Consider the following 24,308-nt stretch of genomic DNA (forward strand, 5'->3'; position numbering starts at 1 on the left):
AAACAGAGGGACAACAACGTCATTAAATTAAACGTTTATTTAATTTGTTGAACATTTACACTTGGTATACGGACAAACACCATGACCTTTGCTAAAATATATTTCCAACTAGATTTGCGCGTATATATAAAGAGAATAGAACAGCATTAAAAGGGTGCAGTAATAATAACCATAATATTAAGTACCCTGTATGAAAACTCCCAGCTATAACAAACATTTACATTCACCCTAGAAGAAGCGACTACATGTGATTGCCGTGTACAGTATGTATCCATTGCAGTTGAGCTCTATACACTACGCTTGCCGGAACTTGATGTACAACCGTGTGGCCTTACGTGAATTATTATGATCAATGTGAATAAACGAGTCATCAGTGCAGTACATTCTAAGGCCTCTACAATTTTGCAAATGAGATGAAACAGTGTTCACCGTGAAGGCAACGCAGGTGTTTGTAAAAAAAAAAAAAAAAATTCTTAAAGCAGCAATCCAGAATTTTGCCATATCGTAAAGTACTTAACGCAGAAAAAAAAAAAAAGTTTTTTTTTTATTGGGTTGCCAAATGCTAAAATAAAAAAAAGGTTAGAATGTTGTATACAAGCAAAATATATGTATGCAGCTTCTGGTCCATTTTGGCAAAGGTAATGACAAATATGAAGATATGAGGAGAAGAGCAGGACTGTCAGAAAGCAACCTAAAAATGTGAGTTTCTCCCCCCCTTCTTCCCTTAAGGCATTTGACGTTCTGTGACGATGATGATAATTTCACGTCTTTGTGCTTCTGCTTTTACTTGAACTGCAAAAAGAAAAAATGGTCAAGGCACTTAAAATACACACACACAAAAAAAAAAAAAACCCCGAAAGAAATGCTTCACGGTTATTTGAATTAAAGAGCATTTTCTTTTTATTAACTAATGAAATTATATATTTAAAAATAAAACTAATTCAAAAACAAACATTTTAAGAATTATGAAAAAAACAAAGCAAAATACATAATTTAAAAAATATTTTACAAATTCATATACAAAATAAAAAACAGTATAATAAGTATAATATAACATTTAATATTAAAAAATAATTAAGAATTCAAACAAAAGTATTTAAAAATATTTAAATACTTAAAAATATTTTAAAAAAAAACAACCTTTAAAAGATAAACTAAAAAAAAATACAATTCTCCAACACAAAAACATTTAAATATTGTTCTCCTCCCAATATGCAGTATATATATATATATATATATATATATATATATATATATATATATATATATATATATATATATACACACACTTTTTTTTTTCAACAAAATTAAAAATGTTAAAGCAATAAAATTGAACAATGTAACATTTAATATTAAAAAAGAATTAAGAATAAAAAATGTATATATTTTAAAATATTGAAATACCTAATAAAAATATTCAGAAATATTATAAAATATTCAAAAACCAAAAATAACCATTAAAAGATAACAAAAATAAAATAAAATAAATTCTCCAACGCAAAAATGATCTAAATATTTGTTCTCCCATATGCAGTATAAACATTTGCAAAGACTTACGGGAGACTTGAGCAGGACGTTGGGCTTCTGGGCCAGCGTGGGCTTCTTCATGAGCGCCGGCTTGTTGAACTTTGGCGACATCGACATTGACACCAGCGAGGCGGGATCATCGCTGCTGCCGTCGTCCAGCTGCAGCTGGTCCAGGGGCACGCCGGCCAGAGTGTAGTGTTGCTTCCTCAACTCGCCCAGACGCAGACGCTCGTTCTCCAGCTGAGACTCCAGCTCTAGCACCTTCACCTGCAGAAACATTGGCGCATTAAATCCATCAGGGGGCAGCAGTACATTGTTTCACCCAGAAGAATGGGGCCCAATTTCATTTACAGTAGGCTATACAGCAGGGGTCTCTAAGTTCGGTCCTCGAGAGCCCCGATCCAGCCAGTTTTCCATGGCTCCGTCTTTCAGCACAGCTGAATCTAATGATCAGCTAATCAGCAAGCCTGATAACGATCCGGATCATGAATCAGGTGTGTTAGTGCAGAGGAACATGGAAAACAGGCTGGATAGGGGCTCTCGAGGACCGAACTTGGAGACCCCTGCTGTACAGTGTTCCCTCGTTCATCGCAGGTTCATCTTTCACGGCCTCGCTGTTTCACGGATTTTTGGGTCTTTGTGTGACCGTACCCCTTGAATCCTATGCTTGTATGTCCACTGGGGACATGCATCCACGGATTCATCTCGATGAGACCTTTCGAACAGTGTTTGTCCCATCACTCCACGACATTGCATTAGGGACACAGAAGGCCAACAAACGCAGTCGAGGTAACTTTTGAAAAGCGACGTCTTTGGGCGGCCGTATCTCTCGAACCCTACGTCCGACCGGAGACATACGGGCATCTGCAGATTTGTCTTGACGAGACCTTCCCAATGGCGTCCCATCGCTTCACGACATTGCATTCCGGAGATAGAAAATACATATTGCTCTGTATAACAAGTTAAAAAAAAAAAAAAAAAAGTCTGCAAAAGAAAAAAAACAAAAACAAGTGAATGAAAATAAATAAATAAATAATCATACCAAAATGAAAAAAACAAATGAAAAAAAATGTTCTGTATACTGTAGTAAGTAAATAATAATAACAATAATAATAATAATAAAAAACATACCTTTAATGGAAAAAAATGACTGCAAATGAAAAACAAAAACAATGACTGAGAAAAATTAAAAAATAAAAATAAAAATCATACCAAAATGAAAAGAACAAATGAAAAAAATACTGTGCAGTCTACTGTAATAAGTAAATAAAAAAACTTTTAATGGGAAAAATGACTGTAAATGAAAGAAAAACAGATGAATGAAAAAAAAAAATCATACCAAAATGAAAAAAACAAAAAACAAATGAAAAATACTGTGCTGTATACTGTAATAAGTAAATTGAAAAAAAAAACACTTAATAGTATTTATAATAAAGTAAAAATCACAACAAAACAAACAAACGAAAAAATAAATCTAACAGGATTTATTTATTTTTTTTTTTTAATTAATGCAAATTTCCATTATCGTAGGTAGTTTTTGGAACGTGACACCCACGATAAACGAGGGAACACTGTATATAATTTTTAAATAAGTCACCCGTAACTGGGGCCCACGATTCACTTGGTGTTTTCTGAGGCCATACATTACCTGCGACTCCATTTCTTCTTTCTTGAACTTGATAAGCGAAAACCCAGAAAAGTCCATGGGATCTGTACATGAGACAACGCAAACACCAATTGGATTGGCGCTCATCACATGCCCAATAGAGCGGTCATAAGTACCCTTGTCGTCCAGGTCATCCTGTCCCGTCCTGGTCGAGCCCACCACTTTGGCGGCCATTTCGTTGACCAGGCGAGAAGCCTGCTGGAGCACCGTCAGCCTCTTGCTGTGACGGTCTGCTTTCACCTGAAAACGCACTCGTTAAAATCAATCGGAATGTCACAACACACACAAACCACGCCCATTTTATTGGCATTTACCTTAGAGGCGGCGACGAGCTGCGCAGTGCTGGCGGCGATCTCGTGCGAGCAGACGATCAACTCTTCATATTTGCCCGTGTGCAGCACCACCTTGTCAGCAGACTCACTGTTGTGAGAAACAGCCCAATTGGTGCTTTAATGTGAAAAGCTAATCAAGAGAAGCAACGACATGCTGGTCAAGTTGAACTTACACCATCTCAGTGGCCCCCCAGCCCACCGCCTTAGCTGCAGAGATCAGCCCCTCGGTCCAGCGAGAGTTCTTGGCGTAGAACTCCCTGACGGAGGCCGCGCCCTAAACAGGACCAAAACGTGCATTACTGACAGTAAAACTCAAAGGACTCCGAGGCCCGACACCACTCACCCTGCCGCTCTCCACGATCTCCTTTTGCAATTCCGTGGAGGCAAGGACCAGCATGCGGATGGCCTACACGGGACGCAAGCAAAAAACGCAGATTGAGGGTGACAGAAAAAAGTGAAGATGATCACAATGTTGACAACGTCAAGTGTACCTTCATGAGGTCTGTGCAACTGTTTAGGATCCTGAAAGAAAAAGTACACCCAGTATTAGGCAACAGTGTTAGGAGATGTACCACAACCGTAAATAATAGAAAATATAAATTATTGCAATAATTAACTCATTCACTCGAAGCCATTTTCACGGAAGAAACCCCGTTCCCCGTTTTACTGGATTTGGACTGATTTTTGCAAGGCCCACAGAATATTGTGTTCTACTGTTATAAAAACATGGAACCCACCAAAAGAAAGTTTAGAGTCTCTTCTTTCATCAGGAAAAAAGGGATATTTGTATATGTTTCCATTTTGCAGCAATTAGCATTAGAATATAGCTAAGTTTCATCATTATTCATAAATGTGTCGAAAACATTGGGGAAAAGAGCTTGTTGCAACATGGGCCTGGTTGATCTCTTATACTCTGCTGCCACCTAATGGCCGAATTTTGTAATAACTACTATTGCTTTAAGTGACCTCTTCATCAAAGCCTCAAACCCTGCTCTAGCATAAAAAAAACCCCAAAAAAACAAAAAAAACAACAACGTATAAGTACGTCTTTGGGAGCAAATGAGTTAAGTAATCAAAGGCACTACCAATACAAATTGGGCAATGTTTGTGTCTTGTTAAAGGCCATCAATTTAGAGCTGCCCAAATTAATCGATAAGTAATCGACAATAATAGAGTAATGGTTGGGATTTGGAACTTTTTTTTTTTTTTTAATTTAAAATCCTCTGAATAGTAATTGCTCACTGATTTCTGATTTATTTTGGAAAACAATGACCGAACCGGTAACATTGTACAACATCAATGCCCCTTTAAAAACAACAAATAAAAAAACAAAAATACTATACAACTATACTATACAAAAGTAATACATAAAAATACAAAGTCCGAAAAAAAACACCAACCACTGGTTAAAGGGATACATGACTCAATGACCCATTTTCAGCAGTAAAAGCTTAATATTTTGTCTATAATTAACCTGTTAAGTTCATTATTTTTCATGTACAATTAGTACCTTTAAAATAATTTTATCTACTTGCTGTCGACTGATGATGACATCAGCTGTGCTGAGGAAGTAGGTAACGACCAATCATGGCTCAGTTTACCGACCAAGCCAAGAAAACAGGTCAGACATGATTGGCCGTTACCTACTTCCTCAGCACAGGTGATGTCATCATTAGTCGACACCAAGTAGAAAAATTACTTTTTAAAGTTATTAACTCATTTGCTCTCAAAAACATATAAAAATGTTCTATTTTAAATGTTTCATGTGTGCCAAAGATGTATCTATATGGGTTTTTTTTAAAATGTTTTTATAATATAGCATACAGAAGGCTTTGATGCAGCCCCTCAACTGCAAAGAACGGTTGAAGAAATGGTAGTTATTACACAAACGGCCAGCAGGTAGCAGCAGAGTATAAGAGATCAACCAGGGCCATGTTGAAAAAAAAAAAAAAAAAAAAAAGTTCATTTACTCACAATTCTAAATAGATTTGTGAATAACGCTGAAACTTAGCTATATTCTAATGCTAATTGCTGCAAAATAGAAACGATAGAAATACACTTTTTTTCCTGATGAAAGAAGAGACTCTAATCTTTCTCTTGGTAGGCTCCATGTTTTTATAGCAATAAAACAATATTCTGTGGGCCTTTCAAAATCTGCCAAAATCCAGTGTAACAGCCGGGAGTGAAGGGGATTGCTTCTGTGAAAATGGCTGGGAGTCAATGAGTTAATTGTACATGAAAAATAATGAAGTTATCAAATTCATTCTGGACAAAATATGAACTTTTCATATTGTCAGTGAATCAATTATCCCTTTAATAAACAGTAATGGGGGGGGGGGGCTTTTGTAATACACTTGAATGGAAAATTACAATGAATCAGATTGATTCTAAAAATATTCGATAGTGACAGCACTACATCAATATATTAAACAGTTGGCCTTGACCAATTAATTGGCCAGCCAGTTTAATTACCTGGCTGATTTTTTTCTTTTTAATGGCAAAAACAAATATAATTAATAACAATAACAAATAAATACAATTCAATGAACAAACCTTTCATTGACCTCCAGTTTAATTCCCGACGTGTCTTTCCGGGCCTGATTCATCACTTCCTGCATCCACAAGGAGACAACCACTTTGTCACACACACGCACAAGGAACCCACACACCAGAGATACCTGCCTCAAAAGATGGAACCCGTCAACCCACAGAGCAACAAAAAGAACAACAACTAACATCAATCCTGCGGACGGCCTCCTCGATGGCTGCGGAGGTGGCGGCCATTTCCTTGTCAACCAGATCTCCCAGCTCATCCTGGCGGACGTCCATGCCTTTCGGTCGCAGCTCCTACACACACACACACAACAACGATTGTGGTTCACACACACACAAGCGGTTGGCTCGTCGTTGGGCGTCAACGCCATGTCAAGCTTACCTGGCCCAGGTGTAGGATCTTCTGGATGATGACTTTGATAGATGCTGGGTCGGCCCTCTGCAGCGTGCCCTTGGACTTGAGCTCCTTCAAGTACTGCAAACACTGAGTGGCGCAGCTTCTGCAGTTCTCCGTCAGTCCTGTAGAGGGTGCATGCGTCTTTTGTCATTTATCGCTATGGAAATGAAAGTGTTTCAGAAGTGAAGTGAGAATCTGAATGACGTCATCAAGTTGACGCAATGATCATCACCATTGTGTCAAATACCAAAAATCTGAAGTCGTTCAACCCATCCGTGAGGGAGATTTACAGTCTATCCAGTAGGAGTGTGACGATATATCGATATCACAATAAATCGTGATACTTTGTCTCCTGATAGATTATTGATACACCAACGCAAGCATCGCAATATTTGTAGTTAATATACAGCCACTATGACGGCTCCATTGTTCATTACTTACTGAGCAATTACTTGGCGGGACGCTAGGGAGAGCACCTCATAAGAGTGGCGGGGAACTGGATGGAAGTCTTCAGGTGAAGAAGACTCATGAGCTGACTTTGAATTTGTGGAAGACATTTATCTGTCCAGCAACTGACATACGTTTTGCATACGTTTCTATGAAAAATGTGTATTATATCTTCAATTTTAACATTTTAAAACATATTTTATACATACTTTTTGAAGCAATTTCTGAGCAATATTAATACATGTATTGATTTAATATTTAAGTAATTTAATTTATTTATTTTTGCAATATTACACAAAAAAAATGTCAGTTTATAAAATGAAACAATTGACTATGTAACTGATTGACATGTTGCATGACCATAGTTACATAAAATGGGGCTTTTTAGTTCACATTATTGTTATAACTACAAAATACCCCAGCTTTGTGTTGCTCGTATCATTCATAAGCATTACCATGGTGACATCACCATATTAAAGCGTTGTTGTTGTTACCCTTGTTACGGTGCTTGTGCTGCCAGTACAGGTACATAAAAATACACAGTGGATTTGCGTTTGTTGTTGTTGAAGCCTTTTATTAATCAGCCGTTGAATAGAAAACACACACACACACACACACACACACACACACACACTCACACACATACACACACTATCCAGTGTTTGGGTCTCACTTACGATCTGCGTGGTCAGTGGGCGCCATGTGCGCTGTGGCGCTGCCATTGATGATTGTGTCAGCAGCCGAGTGGGAGAAGTGCGTCAGCGACCTCAGCAGCGCTCCGGCATCTGAAACACAAGAACACAATGTCACGTCATCTGATCTATGGTATTATTCTTAACACAGTATTATCGTTGTTTACCCTTCATGTCTTTCACATATTCCGCTTGGCCTTTTTTCACGTTATCGACGGACCTCAGCGCCACCTCTGCTCGACTTATGAGGTAATCTGTGTTTGAAAGACAGTCAGAAGTTCAAGTTCATTCAATTATTCACAAGTACAGCGAATAGGGGCAATTCGCGGGGTAAAGGGACACAGAGCCCTGCTGCCAATAGCAAAAAAAAAAAAAACTACACATAATTGATGCCCAATCATACAGTTTTAGAATAGCCTATTTGGCACCCAGCACTATTCTATTCGAAAGGGCTTTGACACAATTTTGTAACATTTTAGAGCATTTCAGAAAAAACAAAAAGCTTGACTATAGTTGAGGAGAGGGAAGTGGCATGACAGGGCTCGACACTGTGCTGGTGAAATATGAAACCAGTCGCACGGAGCGACATGTGTCGCATAAGTGGTGCAACCGCTCATCTTTGAGCGCGGAGGCCAACTTTAAAATAAAAGCCTTCCAATAATACATCCATGTCGATGCAATTACCTTGATACTTGTGTTTTGAAATTGACCCACGCAGCGCTCAAGGCGGCTACTAGCTTGACTAGTCCTCAAGTAACTGTCCACTTCCATCATTCACACAACAGCCACCTCGAAATTATATTTAATTTAAGGCGGGAGGCTTCACAGGGGACATCTACACAGAAATTAACCATTCTATTTGAGTCGGAAAGCTACAGCACGGTGCACCCTGCAGCTTGACTGAGGCAAACTATGCCTCCATCTGACATACGCTAAGAACATTAGTCGCTAAGAAAGTTAGTCGGTCAATGTATGCTACGGCACAAGTCTCCGGCGTTAACTTGTTTGTTTATTGAACAAACCAGCAACAGAAATACTGAAATAAAAATAAAAATAAATATTATTATTATTATTATTATTTAAAATAAAAATACACGGTCATCATTAAGCACAGCTTACATGTTCAAAAGGGAGTAGGAAGAAGTAAAAAAAAAAACCAAAAAAACGACTAGCCCACTACGGGAGCATAAACATTGACAGCGTTCAGCGAGCTGCATTCAACTATGTACTTTCGGACATTTCATATTCAGACAGAAAAAAAAAAAAACCATCAACGCTATAATTGCAAATATCTAAACAATGTTGGCTTTCTATCACCTGTAAAAGCTGGCATACCTTAAGAAGAATGATGGGTGTGAAATCACTGTTTTTTTTTTAACTGATTTACAATCAATGGTCCCACTAGTCACTTCTGTTTACAATATCTAATCATCTACTAGGCTTCCATCCCACATTCTAGTTTTTCACTCCCTTTTAAAGTAGGCTAATATAAAATAATTGACCTGTTTTATTGCAGACAAATTTTGTTACAGTAAAATATTTTGCAGTTACCGGTATATGTTGAGTCACCGTTAATCTTTACGTCATTTGAAACTACGCTAAGCAAATTGAGACAACTTCGTGTAGAGTCGTGCATGACCTGGGGAGCTGGTGCATCGGACATGGAGGGGATCGTCCAGCTTGGCGACGGCATCCTGGATGATGTTTTCGGCTTCCGTGACGGTGCCCTGCAGCAACGCAAATTGCTCATCCAGGAGCTTCTGCTTCAGCAGCTCCTCCTGTCTGGCCTGTGAGAAAAACACAATACAAAAAGACAAATATTTGATTATTTGTGCGCACTCACTCAAATGTGCATCCTGCAAACAAAATCCCGATCCACCTTCTCCTTGAGCTTGGCCTGCAGCTCGCTAAGCTCCTTGCTGCTCTTGTCCTTCTCCTGCTGCACCGTGGACTGCTGCAGCTGCGCGCTCTGGCGCACGGACGACAGCTGGGCCTCCTTCTCACTCACCGAGCGCATCAGGCGCTCCTTCTCCGCCTGCAGGGCGGTCATGCTGCTGTTGACTTGGGCCGAAGTCTGCGAGAGAGAAAGAAAATGCAGATGCGGCAAAGGTCATCACAATCTATACGGAAGGCAATGTACATATACAGGGTTTGTGTTAAAAAGTAAAAACAGAAAAAGACTTCAGTAAAAGTAGAAGTGCTTGTTCTTTTACTCCATTATGTAGGTATATAGATTCTGAAAAGTACAAAAGTAAAAGCAAATCTTAAACATCAATTATTAATATACGAGAACACTCATCAGTTGATATGCTTTAGGAGCAAGAATGCCGCAAATAGCGAAAATCTGGAAGTAATTGCTCTCCCAAAGGTAGATGTCAGGTATGGTATGCATGTCAAAAGTGAGTGATATAGCCTGTACAAAATCATGACACTACGTCACATACAGCAAATATCTACATTCAGTAGTTAAGTTACTGAAAATAACAAACCACTTTCACATGACTTTCATCAATAAGGTAGGATAACAAAGTGATGTGACATGAACAAAAATGTGTACTAGCTAGGGGTGTCAAAATTAGTGCATTAATTTTGAGTTAATTTAAAGTTCCTTTAATCCTTTAACTAACTTTCTTAATGTGCGATTAATGACCACCCCTTGCTTGGACAGCCTATACTGGGGAAATTCCAGTCGCAACGCAGCAGGCACATACATGTAAAAATTTAGCAATAATAAATGTAATAATAATGCTTATATTTGTGGAGACTGGGGTCAAGTTGCAATTTACAATTTGAAAAATGTGCAGAATTTCACAAGTTACTTCATGTTAAAGATTAGATAGCTCTTAATATAAAAAGAGGAATGCACTGAGCTGTCGCCAACGTCTGACAAATGCAATTATGCCATCTAGTGGCAGAAAAATGACCAACACAAATCAATATCACACTTTTTTTTTTTTTTTTAAACAGATACAGGCCAGTATAACAAAATGTCTTTGCTAAAGTTGTGAACAGACTGCTAGTGTTGTAAAGTGTTGACCAAAAATCCATCAAGCATCAAAATAGCAACAACTCAACTCACCAGCTCGCTGCTCTGCAGGTTGGCCTTGATGAGCGTTATTTCCGCCATCTTCTCGGACAGTTCCCTCCTCAGCTTCTCCATCTCAAACTTCTGCTCCTCCATCTGCAACAAAAAACAATTCTCCTTTCAAAAAAATTAAACAAATGGTGTCGCTTTCCCGATCCGACGACAGGACACTGACCTTCATGTCCGCCTCCTGCCTTATCCGATCCACCTCAAAGGTCAGCTGCTGCTTGGTCCTCGCCACCTCCTCCTGAGTCTGCTGGGTGGCAGACAGCATCTTCACCGTGTCGGCACTCTGTCAGCAAAGGTCGATTTAGTAACGATGAAATACGCGTGTAGACTTTTTGTCGTGGTACCTTGCGAAGTAGTTCAGCATGACTGGCCACCAGCTCCGTGTGCTTCTCTTTCAGCTTATTGTAGCGTTGCTCTGTGGCCTGGGCGCGTTCTGCACAAAACACACAGAAGCGCTCTCTAAATACACTACAATGGATTTCAGGTTCATCTTGAAATTTCAACCAGAAGCCAATGGAGAGGTCTTACGTTCGGCCTCCACGAAGGTGCTCTGCAGGCTTTCGTGCTCGGTGTTGCGGCGGCGCGCCACCTCCAGGGCGATGCGCAGCTGCTCGTTTTCCACCAGCGCGCGTTGCTTCTGAGACCTCTGCTCCTCCAGCTCCGCCTCCAAGCTGTTGATCTGCGACTTGAGTTGCGTGATGTAGCGCTGAGCCTTCACGAGGCCAAAACAAACATAATGGGTCATTTTTCTAGCATCTACGTATTATTTTTGTAATTTATTTTTGTTTTTTATTTATATTAGGCGTGGAGACTGGTTGAAATGAATCAGAGAAAGCATGACACACAAGCTCGTCACATTCCACATGTGGGGAAGAGATATTTTGCATCCGCCCAACAGGTGTCCAAACAAACAAAGCGGGTGGTGTCTCCTCCTCACCTCGGCTTTCACCTTCTCCAGCTCAGCTCGCAATAACTCCAGATCCCGCTTGAGGCTCTCAATCTGGGCATCCCTGTTGCATGACAACAACAAAAAAAAACATTGAGAGACATTTATCATGTGAAATCGATGAATGGATACTGCAACTCAAAAGGAGGTCAAGTTTCATAGTGGATGCACAAGAACAAAACAGTTATACAAAGATAAGCAAATTAAAATGTAAGCACAAAAAGTATCTTGAGTAATTACCATATTTGAAACAATTAATTATACCTTCATTCTCTCAATAGCTTAGCATTTTCTTATTTTACAACTTTTCTGAAAATATGGACTATATTTCTTTTATTACAACTTTTTTCCTCTGAAAATTGACTACTTTTATGATTACAACTTTTTTCATCCATCCATCCATTTTCTTGACCGCTTATTCCTCACAAGGGTCGCGGGGGCTGCTGGCGCCTATTTCAGCTGGCTCTGGGCAGTAGGCGGGGGACACCCTGGGCTGGTTGCCAACCAATCGCAGGGCACACAGAGACGAACAACCATCCACACGCACACGCACACCTAGGGACAATTCGGAGCGCCCAATTAACCTGCCATGCATGTCTTTGGAATGTGGGAGGAGACCGGAGTACCCGGAGAAGACCCACGCGGGCACGGGGAGAACATGCAAACTCCACCCAGGAAGGTCCGAGCCTGGACTCGAACCGGAGACCTCAGAACTGGGAAGCGGACGTGCTAACCACTCGACTACCGTGCCGCCTACAACTTTTTTTTTTTTTTTAAATCAAGTTTTTCAAAATATCTTTGTCGTAATATTGTTTCTTTCTCTACGCGTCTTCCGTGTCAGTGCGACCCCATTAGTCCTCCTTAATTCTGACCAGGCATACATTTTTTTGATAATTGTATCGTATGGGCTGCAGTGGTTTATTTCTGTGTGCTGAATATGTGTCACTTATTTAGTTTAATTATTTTATAGGTTTATTACAATACGTACTTGACATCTCAACATGAAAATACGATCTCTCATTTTGACTCCTTTTATGGCAGTGACCGGGATTTACACCGGTTGCGTCTTGACTGCGTGCTCCGGACGCATCAATTTTTTGGCCAACTCACACCGGCTTCGCACAGCTGAGGTCCGGCAGCTCCGTCGCTGACCACTTCCCGCCGTGTCTCGCGTGACCGTGCGAGATCATGTGGCATTAAAAACAACGACAAACACAGAAAGTCTGTGCTCAACAGAGAAGCAGAAAGAGAGGTGGACTTTCATTATTTTGTGGCTTTCCACCTCCAATATAAACCTCTCCTCGTCCATGTTCGCTGGTGTCTAAACCGTGAATGAGCACCTTGCCTGTTAACTCCAGGCCCGGCTACGCCCACATCACGTTTTGCTGACATGCTTGCGAAATAGGAACTGGCGAGTGTTTTATTCTGAAAGGTAATCAGAAATGTATTTTGAAACTGCGTTGGTCTTCCTGTCCTGCTCGATGTGTTTCGTGCTAGCTTGCCATTTGCCGGAGGCCGACGGATGCGGCATCCGGCAAAAATAGAAAATAGGTCTATCCATGCGGAAGGGCTGTGGCACGCCGCAGCTTGAGACGCAGTCGACACGCAACACACGCAACCGGTGTAAATTGCACCATTCGAATGAATGGAATCTAATTGGTTGCGTCGCCAGAACGCACCGCAGCCGCATCCGGTGTAAATCCTACTTTAGAGATCATCTGGTGTGCCGAAGAAAATTTCACTTATTAAAATGATTTATTTACTAGAAATGTTCATTTGTTCATCTACCCAGCAACATGGAACAATTAAATGCTCTTCCACGAGATGGCACTTAGCCTGTATTCTGTACCTACTTTTTGTTACAATTGTTTGGTGGTGTGCTTTGAGATTGGTAAAATATGTGTCTCGACTTGATAAATGCAATCAGTGATGACTTATGATATTTGGCGTCACTGATAATTAATAATTACCGGTAACAACTTCCCCACAAAGTAGCGCAACTTAAATTAACTATGTCTTGATTTTCTTGTGTACTGGAATTAATGGAGGAAATAATTGACCTGCGTTTGGATAAAACATCGCTGAAGACAACCACGACTTATCACCTGTCGTCGAAGCCTCCATTGGGCGGGCCGAAGGCCTGATCGAAGATGTCGGGCTGTGGCGCGGCCTGCGAGTTAGCGTCACTAACGTCAATGAGCGGCTCGGGCTCATCGTCATCGTCATCGCCGTCATCCTCGTCGGGGATGACCACCACCAGCTTGACGTGCTTCGCCAGTGAGGCCGCGTGCAGGAAGTTGGGTGGCGACTGATGATAGGATGATCATAAGAGGAGGGGAAAAAAAAAAAGAATATTTAGTAATCCAAATTGGCAAAAGCACTCACACTTTGTACTTGTCTCATTCACTCGCAGCCATTTTCACTGAAGCAACCCCCTTTGCTTCCGGCTGTTGTACTGGATTTTGACTCAGTTAGCAAGGCCCACAGAATGTTGTGTTCTATTGCTTTAAAAACATGAAACCTACCAAAAGACAGATTAGAGCCTCTTCTTTCATCAGGAAAAATAAGTATATTTCTATCGGTTTCCATTTTGCAGCAATTAGCATTAGAATATAGATAAATGTCATCATTATTCACAAATCTGCTTAGAATTCTGGGGGAACAGCTTGTATTCATCATTTCCATTTCTGCTGCCACCTTCTGGCCGTTTTTTTTAATTATTACCATTTTTCCTCTGCAAATGAGAGGCTGCATCAAAGCCTTCTGTTTGCTCTAGCATAAAAAAACAAAACAAAAAAAAAACAAAAAAACAAAAACAAAAAAACACACAAACGTAAAAATACGTCTTTGGGACACGTAACACACTTGAAATATAACATACGTTTTTTGGGAGCAAATGAGTTAAACATTGGCAGTCCCAAAATGCAGACAAAGACTGTATAGTAGAGGTCGCGCTAGATGGTGGCAGCAAACTCAGCTCACTTCACAACAAACTGCTGTTTAGCAGATACTTCTTTTAAATAAATAAATAAATAAATAAATAAAAATAAATAAATAAAAAAAGGAGGGGAGGAGATTTCAAGCTATTTAATGTCACTCCCAGTTCAAGTTTATCATTTACTGTCAAACGAAACATCACAAAAATATTTTTGAGCAACAAAGTTGGAATATGTGATACTTCCCACTGGTGCTAGTAATAATTATCAGATGCGTTCATTGTTATTTTAAGACTTTTTAGCTTGATGACTCGCGGCATTAGGAGAAATGTGAGCTGTCCATTATGTGAGTAAACATTGACAAATTCTTACATCAGGCAGTCTGGGGATCTGAATGAGCCTTTTGAAGTAGTACATCTCTCTGGCTCTATTGAAGAAGGTCTTGAGGCTGTGGGGCACAAAAGTGGAATTCCACCAACACCAGTCAGTCATGTTATCATACTTTGCCCAAAAATAACTGCCAATTTGCATTCAATGAGATGAAATTTAAAACGGATGTGTAAAAACTAATATTGATGTTTATTATTCCAACACAAAAACACAGGAATTAAACTCTTATATGAGAAGGGTTCATGAATTTAACTGCTACAATATATGTTATTATGAATATAATGAAGACAGAACTTGACGTATGTAGCGTCAGCAATGGAATGACTGCGGTTGACGTCACGTTGGAAGAGCCAACTGTAAAGGGGGAAACTAAACCTCATCGATCCCACATCTTCCGAGTCAGTTCACAACGCATCAGAATAAAACGGATGGTGCATTAGTGAATGGGAAGACATAAATTACACATTAGCCGGAAACAATGCATAGGTTGAAATCGCTATATAGAAAGTTATTTCACTTGATAAACCAGAAGTGGAGTGCAAGCATTTTTACAATCGATCTATTAATTAATTAGATACACATTTACATGATTTAAAGGGTCAATTTGCGCAAACTTGGATGAATTTTCATGCTACATTATGTGGATGGGGCATAGTGCTCGACTGGCTTATGTTGCACACTTTCCTTTATTGACACGTTGTCACTTAACATCACTTGCAGCCCGAGGACATGGCTGAACCTCCAACACGTACCTCTGGAACTGGTCCCGGAAGCGATCCCGGTGTCCTTGTAAAGTGTCAGCGGGGAGACCTGAAATCCACCAAATGATATATTCAATCATTAATATTCAACGCTGGACTATTTCATCCATCATTTTGCATGTCCTTACATGCATGCAGCTTGAAGAGCAGCTTCACCATGAAGTGGTAGAGTTGACTGCAGTCCTGGATGACCTGTATAAGCGGAGACAGGCGACACTGGCCCGACGTGAGCGTGGAGATGGCGATGGACGAGTTGAGCTGCCGCAGCACTGGTGGGGGATGCAGTAAATACATACGCTTCATCAAGTCATATGCTTAATGCAACTTAAGTATATTGTGAAATAATCATACGAACTGTCAACCTGAAAAACGTTGACCATCTCGTTCCTTTCATTTTCAATTGGAAATAAAAAATAAAAAAAAAGATAATTGGTCGGGTTTACATGACCCAGAAGTTTCAAACAAATGAAAATGTAAAGAACAAATGATACATGGATAATCAATATGTATGATTGGTAACAACTGGTGAGAGTAGACCACTCCAGTTGGTGATACGAGTTTAACACGGCAAGAATAGACTCCTTACAACAAGCCAGCATAGCAGCAAAAGAATTTTAAAAGCTGTTATTAAAAATTCAACATGGGATTGAGATAGGGGGATCGACAGAACAAATAATTGATTAATTCCCACTTTGGATCGTATTAAAATCCATTTTTTTCTTAGCGGCTTCCATAGCACAAAGCATGTCGTTGCTGACGTGCACTGCTTACAAACATGGTTGCGAACAGAGACAAGCTAGTTTACCAAAACATAGTGAGCGCTGCCAATTTAACGACTTAGTTGCTATTAGGGACGTAACCATATCCAAATATCACGATACAATATATTTATAATTACCACAATATTGTGGGGCGGTTGGAGATACCAAAAAAAGGTCACAATATTGTGTAAAAAAAATAAAATAAAAAAAAAAAAAAAAAAGCCTCATACTGCTTTTGTACATTACAGCAATGCATATAAACAACCTACAATATCCAATAAGACTTAATATTGAGGCACTTATTTGCTAATACACGCACACATATTGACTTGGTTCACAAGCATATTATATTCTCCCTCATCTCACCGTTAGCGTGGATTTTAGACGTAGAAGGGCCAAAACGTGCCTTGTGAAAATTAAATTGCACTAAAAAAAAAAAAAAACTAGCCACCAGAGGGTGCTAGAACTGCACAAATGGAAATCAACCTGATTTTTTGAACAGATGTGCTGCTTTTAATACCATGACGACGATATATTGCGGCACTTTTAAGATCGCGATATCACAATATTGCTGTTATCGTTACATCCCTATTTGCTATTATTTTTATAAAAAAAAAAAAAAAAAAAAAAAAAGGATTCAAAACTGACAAAAATTGCCAAATGTTTACGGGGGAGGGGAAACAAAGAGCTAAATCTTTTTGAAATATGTCATTTTTCCAAACAAGCCATTTACCTTTCCAATAAGCAAAGGGGGAGAAAAAAAGAAATCTGAATTTTGTGACATTTATTTTAAAGCCCTATCACCCCCAGCACTATATTGAGGTTAGAAATGCAACCAGATTGACATAAAATCTGCTTGTTTTAAAGATTGATTATGTTTCCAAATGTTTGCGTTTCAATAGATCACGTTCCCCTGTAACAGACTTCAGTGGATTTTTGAACATTTCCAGTCCATTCTCGATAATTTGTGCAAAATTCCCATGAAAAGACGTTGGTAGTAGGGACAAGAGATTGTGGTCGTCTTCCATTACAAGTAAATAGGAGGAAACGGACTTAATGTCCTCTAATTGGCTGGCATTTCCTCATCACATGCAGCTAATTTAAGGCAGAATGAAGTAGGAAATAAGTTCAAAGGAGGCCGCACGATGGAAACTCCCTTCCTCATCTAATGTGGGAGGAAGAAAAAGATTAAAAGAGCATTATAGTGCATGATACTTTGTTTTTGGTTTAGTATATGAATGGGTAGTGTCTCTCAGTGAGCTCGGGTTTCTCGTGTTTAGTGGAGTAGGATTTTTTTTTTTTTTTACCTGTCTCAGCCAACTTCAACTCGACATCCATGTAATCAAACACCTCCACGGTAAGCTGGAAGCTGCCGGTGACAATTTGATAGCCTCGTTACGAGACAGAGGACGCACAGAGAATGTGAAGCGACTCGACTAAAATTTAAAAGCCACACGTTTAGAACATTCGATCAAACGGACTCACACATTGTTGACGTCTGTCCCCGCCGTGCGCTCCAGCACCTCATCTGAGACCTCCAAGTTGGCGGGGATTTCAGAGTGCTGAGGGGGGGGAGAAAAAAAAAAAGGACAGATGTGTGTTCAATTTCAACGTCATGTCAGACGGCTTACATAAGCCAGGACACCGCTTCACCTTGTTGTGAAACTTCAGTTTGGTGCAGAGCAGCTTGGAATAGAGCGCCACCAACTGTCCGTATCGATCGTGCAGGTTGCCCTGCAAAAATACAACAGGTGAAAATCCATGAGCAGAACTTTTTTTTTTTTTTTTCATATATATAGACATATTAAAAACATGTGAACTTATGAAAACTTGTTTAAGATAGGGGTGTCAAAATTCGTGTGTTAATTTTGAGTTAATTTAAAGTTCCTTTTATCCAACTAATTTTTTTTAACGCACAATTAATGACTGCCACTTACTTGGAAATCCTGTACTGGGGGAATTCCGGTTTCAACACAGCAGAGACGTCCACGTAAAAATTTAGCAGTAATAAATTTTAATAATAATGCATATTTTGTGGAGATTGGGGTTAAATTGTATTTTAATATTTTAAAAATGTGCAGAATTTCACAAGATTAGCCCTTATTATGAAAAGAAAAATGCATTGAGCTGTCACCATCTTACAAAAGCAGTTATGACATCTATGGCAGATAACTGACCTCAAAAGAAATCAATATAACACTTGTTTTTACAGTACAGTACATCTTTTTAATTTTAACACGCCATGAATTAAGAAATTACTGCATCAATGACTAAAAGATGCAGCCATATTTCTATTCGTTTATTATTTATTTATTATTTATTATTTATTTTTTCCTACTTTTATGTTAAAAGTATGAAAACTTATAAAACAATTATTGTACATTTAGAACAGACATAAAATGTGTGATTAATCGTGAGTTAACTATTGAAGTCATGCGATCAATTACGATTACAAAATTTAGTCTCCTGATACCCCTAGTTTAAGATATTCCTTAAAGCCGGTCCTCACTACCGTGGTCAAGAAATGTGAGACTATTACACCTATGGGTGGGACGATATGGGTAAACCACGATTCGATACTGTAATGATATTTGGCTCACGATATCGATAATATCACGATACCTGATATCTACGATTTTTTATATAGTGTCAATTTTTTTTTAGCAGTATATCACGATATGTGACTGAAAATGCCAACAAATGCCCATGAAATGGAAAATGTCTAATTATGCATTTATTCAATCCCAAAACTTTGTACAATGTACAAAGTTCTACATAGTGCCTCACTGCCTCTGAGCCTTTTAACTGTAAACATTGTAAAGTGAGACAAATTAAAGTGCATAAACATTTATAACATAACACTCCACAACTGGACACAATATATCGATATTTTATTGCAACAGAAAGTGCAACAATATATTGCGATTATCGATTTTTTTTCTCCCACGCCTAATTACACCACATCATACAATATCAAATCAATACAGCTGTACAAACTGCATCACGCATGCTGCTTAGACCTTTGAAAACGAGGGTTGGTGTGAGAACACACTTTGATGTGCACGGCTCGCACAGAAAAGTTGATTCACGCGTTCATTTACAGTAGATTGGACCATTGTAACAAGGTTTTGTCAGGGCTGACCAATAATCAATCAGACAGCTGCAACTGGTCCAGAACGCTGCTCAACTTGTTACTAAAATCTCTACACTGACGTCCTAAGAGTCCAAGAATAGATTTGAATCTTTGTGTTGGTCAAAGCTCTGAATGGTCTGCGAGCAAAATACGTTTAAGATACTTCCAGACCTCTTAGATTTAATGAGCGTGTCCAAATGACTAGTTTTCCATGTTAAGACGTGAGTAGACGTCTAGACTTCCTTTCACCTGAATGATTATTCCGTTTCCTCTGTTAAGCACTATGGATTTTCCTCGTGTATGAATAGCGGCAGAGCAATACAAAATAAACTTTCCTCTCCTACAATGAAGACAAACAGACTTACCCAAAGCTGGCCAAGTTCCACAATAGAGCTGAAATGTCTCATGCAGTCTTGTAACACCTGTGAAGGAAACGCCAAATACACTTGAGTATCTAGTTCCCCCTTTTTTTTTTTTTTTTTTTTTTTAAGGAGAAGTCAAGCAAAAAAATAAAAAATCTTGACAATATGTTCTATGCAGCCCCACTGGTGTAAATACGGCAAAATCCAGCAGTTTTTAATCAATGTCTGAAGGCGGCCATTTTGTCACTTGCTGTTGAGTGAAAATGACATCACAGTTGCTCAGGTTTCAGGTAACAACCAATCACAGCTAAGCTTCAGAAAACAGGAGAGCTGTGATTGGTCATTGCCTGAGCAACTGTGATGTCATCTTCAAGCGACAGCACGTGGCAAAATGGCCGCCCCACTGAGATTGATTAAAAAAACGTCTGGATTTTGCTTCATAACTCATATTCGACAAATGTAATATTAATCAGAATGCCATGTTTAGACTAGTGAGGTCACATAAAACATATTCTCAAGAAATGTTTAAGGTTGACTTCCTCTTTTAAGTAATGAAGCGGCAAGACGCCTCTTACATTGCGGTGGCCGTCGCGTAGGACTTTGTGCAGCACGTGGCAGAACTTCCAGCTGAGGATGGAGCTGCTGGCCAGGGGGAAGCCCAGGGCGTAGGACCAGAAGGTGAAGGCCCCCTTCTCCCGGTGAGTGCCCAGGATGATGCCTGATGGATTCCCGGTTAAGGAAGGGATTACAGAAAAGTTTACAGAAAAAAAAGACAGTGAGGAGGGATTAACCACTACTAGTTATTGGCCTTGGCGGAGATCTTTTTTTCTTTGATCCTCCCTCGTTGAGGAAAAAAATAAATAAAATAAAAATAAAAATAAAAATAAATTAAAAAAAAGATACGTCGTGCATGCTTCTCTTTCACAGGTGTTTCGGTGGAATTGATGGCTTTGCTGATGCTGCTTAGCTGAATAGGGAAGAGAAATACATTTATAAAAAGATGATCATAAAATTGCACAAAACATTGTGAAGTAGTCGAGTTGCTAAGCTTGGACACATAAAAAAAAAAAAAAAAAAAAGAAAGAGCTACATAACTCTTGTCACTGGAATAACTCATCAAGAGCAAAAGAACTTAAGATTTTTCTTCCGGGTAAAGTTACACATACATTTTTCTTGCCAGTTTAAATGCTGCCTTCAACGAAGCTGGGAGTTTTGATATTTCTGACCTTCAACTACGAAAAGTACAAAGAAATGATACTCAGAGAAAAACTTACAGCACAAATCTTTAAAAAGTAGCATAAAGTGAGAAGACGTTTACAATTCGATCACGACTAAACTCATGTAAAGGCAGCCATTTTCAGAACCTCCCTCCTATGTGATGAAAACAAAAGAGCATTTTTGTTATACTGTTAGCATGATTAACGCATACATATCGAGTCAAACAGATTCGATGCCCACCCTGGAAGATAAGATCTTCAAAGCATTGTGCGGAGAACGAGCTACCGGAGACGGTGTGTCCCTCGCAACCGGTCCAGCAGGACTAACTAGTGTTAACCATGAAAGGGACACTGGAAGGCAGAAAGAGATGCACCAGATTTTGCTTTTGTCTACATCATAGCCTTGTTGATTACCTACGGATGTATGGTGGCATGCCACCACTGTAGTCATCCTCCAATTGTTTACGGTGACGGTCTATTTATTTGTTTGGGGTGTAATAGAAAATTTGAATCAGAAAATTGGTTTTGATTTAAAAGATACGAGTGCAATGAATCAAACTGAATCTTTCTAGATGCTTATCGACTTGTGTGTGGAGAAATGCCCACCTCTATTTTATCTAAAAAACATCAAAGTTTAAGACACCACTTTAAGGAAGTTATACTTGACAAGTTCATACCAAACATTCCTCCCTGTCTAAATTCCAAATGTCACCATTGTAACACAACTATAATAATAATAATAAAAGGAGGGGGGGGGGGGGACAGCCAAGCTGTGATAATTAGTTGCCAACAATCATTTTATTTTTATATTTCGTTCCTGTTCTTAACTCGGCACTTTAGCTTGTGTGCACAGAGCAACATCTTACACTTGCATGGCATTATATAAAACCGTCATCTAGTCAAGCCATTAATCCACATGTGGCTTTAATCTCCGCTTTTCATTTATCTCTTTTCCCACTAAATGTTCATCCTTTTTAAAAAAACAAAAAACAGAAAAAAGAAGAAGAAAAAAAGTTGAATCATCATTCCATTACTGTCACCTTTTTGGAAAAAATATGTCCAAAAAAAGAACGTTTTTTCCCCCCATGTTTGTTTACTTTTTGTACATACAGTATGCATGTCCAGTTGACCAAATTAAATTGAATTAAACATTTATTGCAAATGTGTAATTTTATAAGCTTTATCAGAAAATATCTTTGGAGGCGGTGTCATGTAGATTCGGGCTTTTGGGGTCTCAAGTGAAACTACTGAAACAAAGTTTTAGTTGGGAAGGGGTAACCGGGTTGCTTTATTGATTGATTGGGTTTTATTGAACATATAAACACATCACAAGTATAAAATACAAGTTGTAGTTAAAAGAGAAAAGGAAACGAAATCGTCAATCGTAGGGGTGTTAAAAAAAATCGATTCGGCGATATATCGCGATACTACATCGCGCGATTCTCGAATCGATTCAATAATCGGCAGAATCGATTTTTTTTATTATTTTTTTTTATTTTTTTTTTTTTTAGGATTCACACCTTGAGCATGGAAGAATGTTATATGAACGGCACATTAAGCCTTAATATTTTTATTTTAATGCTGTTCAAACATGAAACAGATTACAACCTCTATAAGACTGAAATTTCAGATAAATAAATAATACATTTTCATATAAATCTTACACTCTACAAGCTTACTGATTAGTATTTTCTAAATATGAATGAAAAAAAATCGCAACAATCGACTTAGAAATTCGTATCGGGATTAATCGGTATCGAATCGTGACCATTCGTATCGGGATTAATCGGTATCGAATCGAATCGTGACCTGTGAATCGTGATACGAATCGAATCGTCAGGTACTAGGCAATTCACACCCCTAGTAATCGTATAATTTACATGTTTAAAAAGAGTAGGAAGAAGCACAAAAACTTATCTAGTCCTACTCCCTAATGTTTCTATCATAATAATATACTAAAGTTGTTCTTACAAACATAAGTTAAACAACAGAAAATAACCAAAAGATGTTTATCTTAAGTACACAGATATATTAGTATGAGTTATGTCCTTATCCATTACATATACGCAAAGAAGAGAGAAAAATTGGCGCACGAGGTCTCATATTGTTTGCCTGATAATGTAACAATTGCCAAAGTATTTTTATTAAACTGTTAACCAATCAAAAAGGAAAAATAAAAATCAATGTGCATACTAAAAAAAAAAAAAAAAAAAAAAAAAAAAAAACTTGCTTTTTCTTGTTTTCCAAATAGATTTAAATATGACTTAGGAAATTGCTATATGGCAAACTATATGCAAGTAAGGTCTCACTACTACTATTATGATGATGATGATGATGATGATGATGATGATTATTATTATTATTTTGCAGACCCCAAACGAAGGCTTAGGGACTACTTAATATCTGGGGACCTCAATTTGAGAAGCACTGCTAGAGCCCAATAAGTGCATGAAGAACAGAGGGGCTTCTGTGGCAATGAGTTGGGATTGAGAAAGTAAATACGACAGGAGACACCCCCACCCCCGACTTGCCGGTGATGCAAACTGAATGGTTGTACTTGCTCGTTTACACAGGACGAGTTTGGCACAGCGGCATGGAGGCCGGTGTGACAATGAAGGGCTTGTTGGATGGGGAGGGGGAATACTTGGGTCACACGTTGGGGAGGAGTTGGTGTGCATATGTTTGGCGGGGGGGCGTTGGCACACAGAGCCTGGCTCGACAGATGGCCGCTGAGCAGAGAAGCTATGGGAGAACTCGTTTTGGAGAGTTACAGTATTTTGACTAGATAAAAAGTGAAACAATAGTAGAGTAGGGCAAACCGCCGTTGCCATGACAACCCCAAATCAACAACTATTGCTAAAAAAAATAAATAAACATCACATACCGCAGCCTTGCTCCGTCCATCACATTTTTTTTTTTTTTTTTTTTTTTTTTTTTTTTTTTTTTTTGGTGGAACATGTACTTCATAAAACATGCAAAGTGGTAACGTCACAGATTTGTATGCATTATTGTTGGAAACTGATTCCTGACTCAAACATTCCATTGACACACTCGGCTGCCATGGTGCATCCACAAATCTTCGGAGCAGGCAAGA

At 39.0% G+C, this 24,308-nt stretch overlaps 1 protein-coding gene across 2 annotated transcripts in view; it reads right to left on the bottom strand.

Annotated features, from left to right (window-relative positions):
• Window positions 1-19: 19 nt before the first annotated feature.
• Window positions 20-24,308, bottom strand: part of hip1rb (huntingtin interacting protein 1 related b) — a 29,549-nt gene continuing 5,260 nt past the window's right edge. For both annotated transcript variants that reach the window (XM_077520588.1, XM_077520589.1), the window contains exons 2-31: window positions 20,901-20,964; window positions 20,573-20,715; window positions 20,001-20,057; window positions 18,156-18,236; window positions 17,988-18,064; window positions 17,810-17,871; window positions 15,870-16,010; window positions 15,733-15,790; window positions 14,963-15,038; window positions 13,760-13,962; window positions 11,646-11,718; window positions 11,237-11,420; window positions 11,053-11,141; window positions 10,875-10,991; window positions 10,694-10,795; window positions 9,494-9,688; window positions 9,254-9,401; window positions 7,782-7,868; window positions 7,600-7,707; window positions 6,461-6,597; window positions 6,262-6,372; window positions 6,079-6,137; window positions 4,017-4,047; window positions 3,869-3,931; window positions 3,699-3,799; window positions 3,508-3,613; window positions 3,310-3,433; window positions 3,176-3,237; window positions 1,558-1,794; window positions 20-792 (exon numbers count right to left, since the gene is read on the bottom strand). In XM_077520588.1, coding sequence (XP_077376714.1) covers window positions 784-792; window positions 1,558-1,794; window positions 3,176-3,237; window positions 3,310-3,433; window positions 3,508-3,613; window positions 3,699-3,799; window positions 3,869-3,931; window positions 4,017-4,047; window positions 6,079-6,137; window positions 6,262-6,372; window positions 6,461-6,597; window positions 7,600-7,707; window positions 7,782-7,868; window positions 9,254-9,401; window positions 9,494-9,688; window positions 10,694-10,795; window positions 10,875-10,991; window positions 11,053-11,141; window positions 11,237-11,420; window positions 11,646-11,718; window positions 13,760-13,962; window positions 14,963-15,038; window positions 15,733-15,790; window positions 15,870-16,010; window positions 17,810-17,871; window positions 17,988-18,064; window positions 18,156-18,236; window positions 20,001-20,057; window positions 20,573-20,715; window positions 20,901-20,964 — 3,105 coding nt within the window. In that variant the 3' untranslated portion in view covers window positions 20-783. The remainder of the gene's footprint in view (window positions 793-1,557; window positions 1,795-3,175; window positions 3,238-3,309; window positions 3,434-3,507; window positions 3,614-3,698; window positions 3,800-3,868; window positions 3,932-4,016; window positions 4,048-6,078; window positions 6,138-6,261; window positions 6,373-6,460; window positions 6,598-7,599; window positions 7,708-7,781; window positions 7,869-9,253; window positions 9,402-9,493; window positions 9,689-10,693; window positions 10,796-10,874; window positions 10,992-11,052; window positions 11,142-11,236; window positions 11,421-11,645; window positions 11,719-13,759; window positions 13,963-14,962; window positions 15,039-15,732; window positions 15,791-15,869; window positions 16,011-17,809; window positions 17,872-17,987; window positions 18,065-18,155; window positions 18,237-20,000; window positions 20,058-20,572; window positions 20,716-20,900; window positions 20,965-24,308) is intronic.

The sequence above is a fragment of the Festucalex cinctus genome, chromosome 5 (genome assembly GCF_051991245.1).
Source record: "Festucalex cinctus isolate MCC-2025b chromosome 5, RoL_Fcin_1.0, whole genome shotgun sequence".
Classification (NCBI taxonomy): Eukaryota; Metazoa; Chordata; class Actinopteri; order Syngnathiformes; family Syngnathidae; genus Festucalex; species Festucalex cinctus.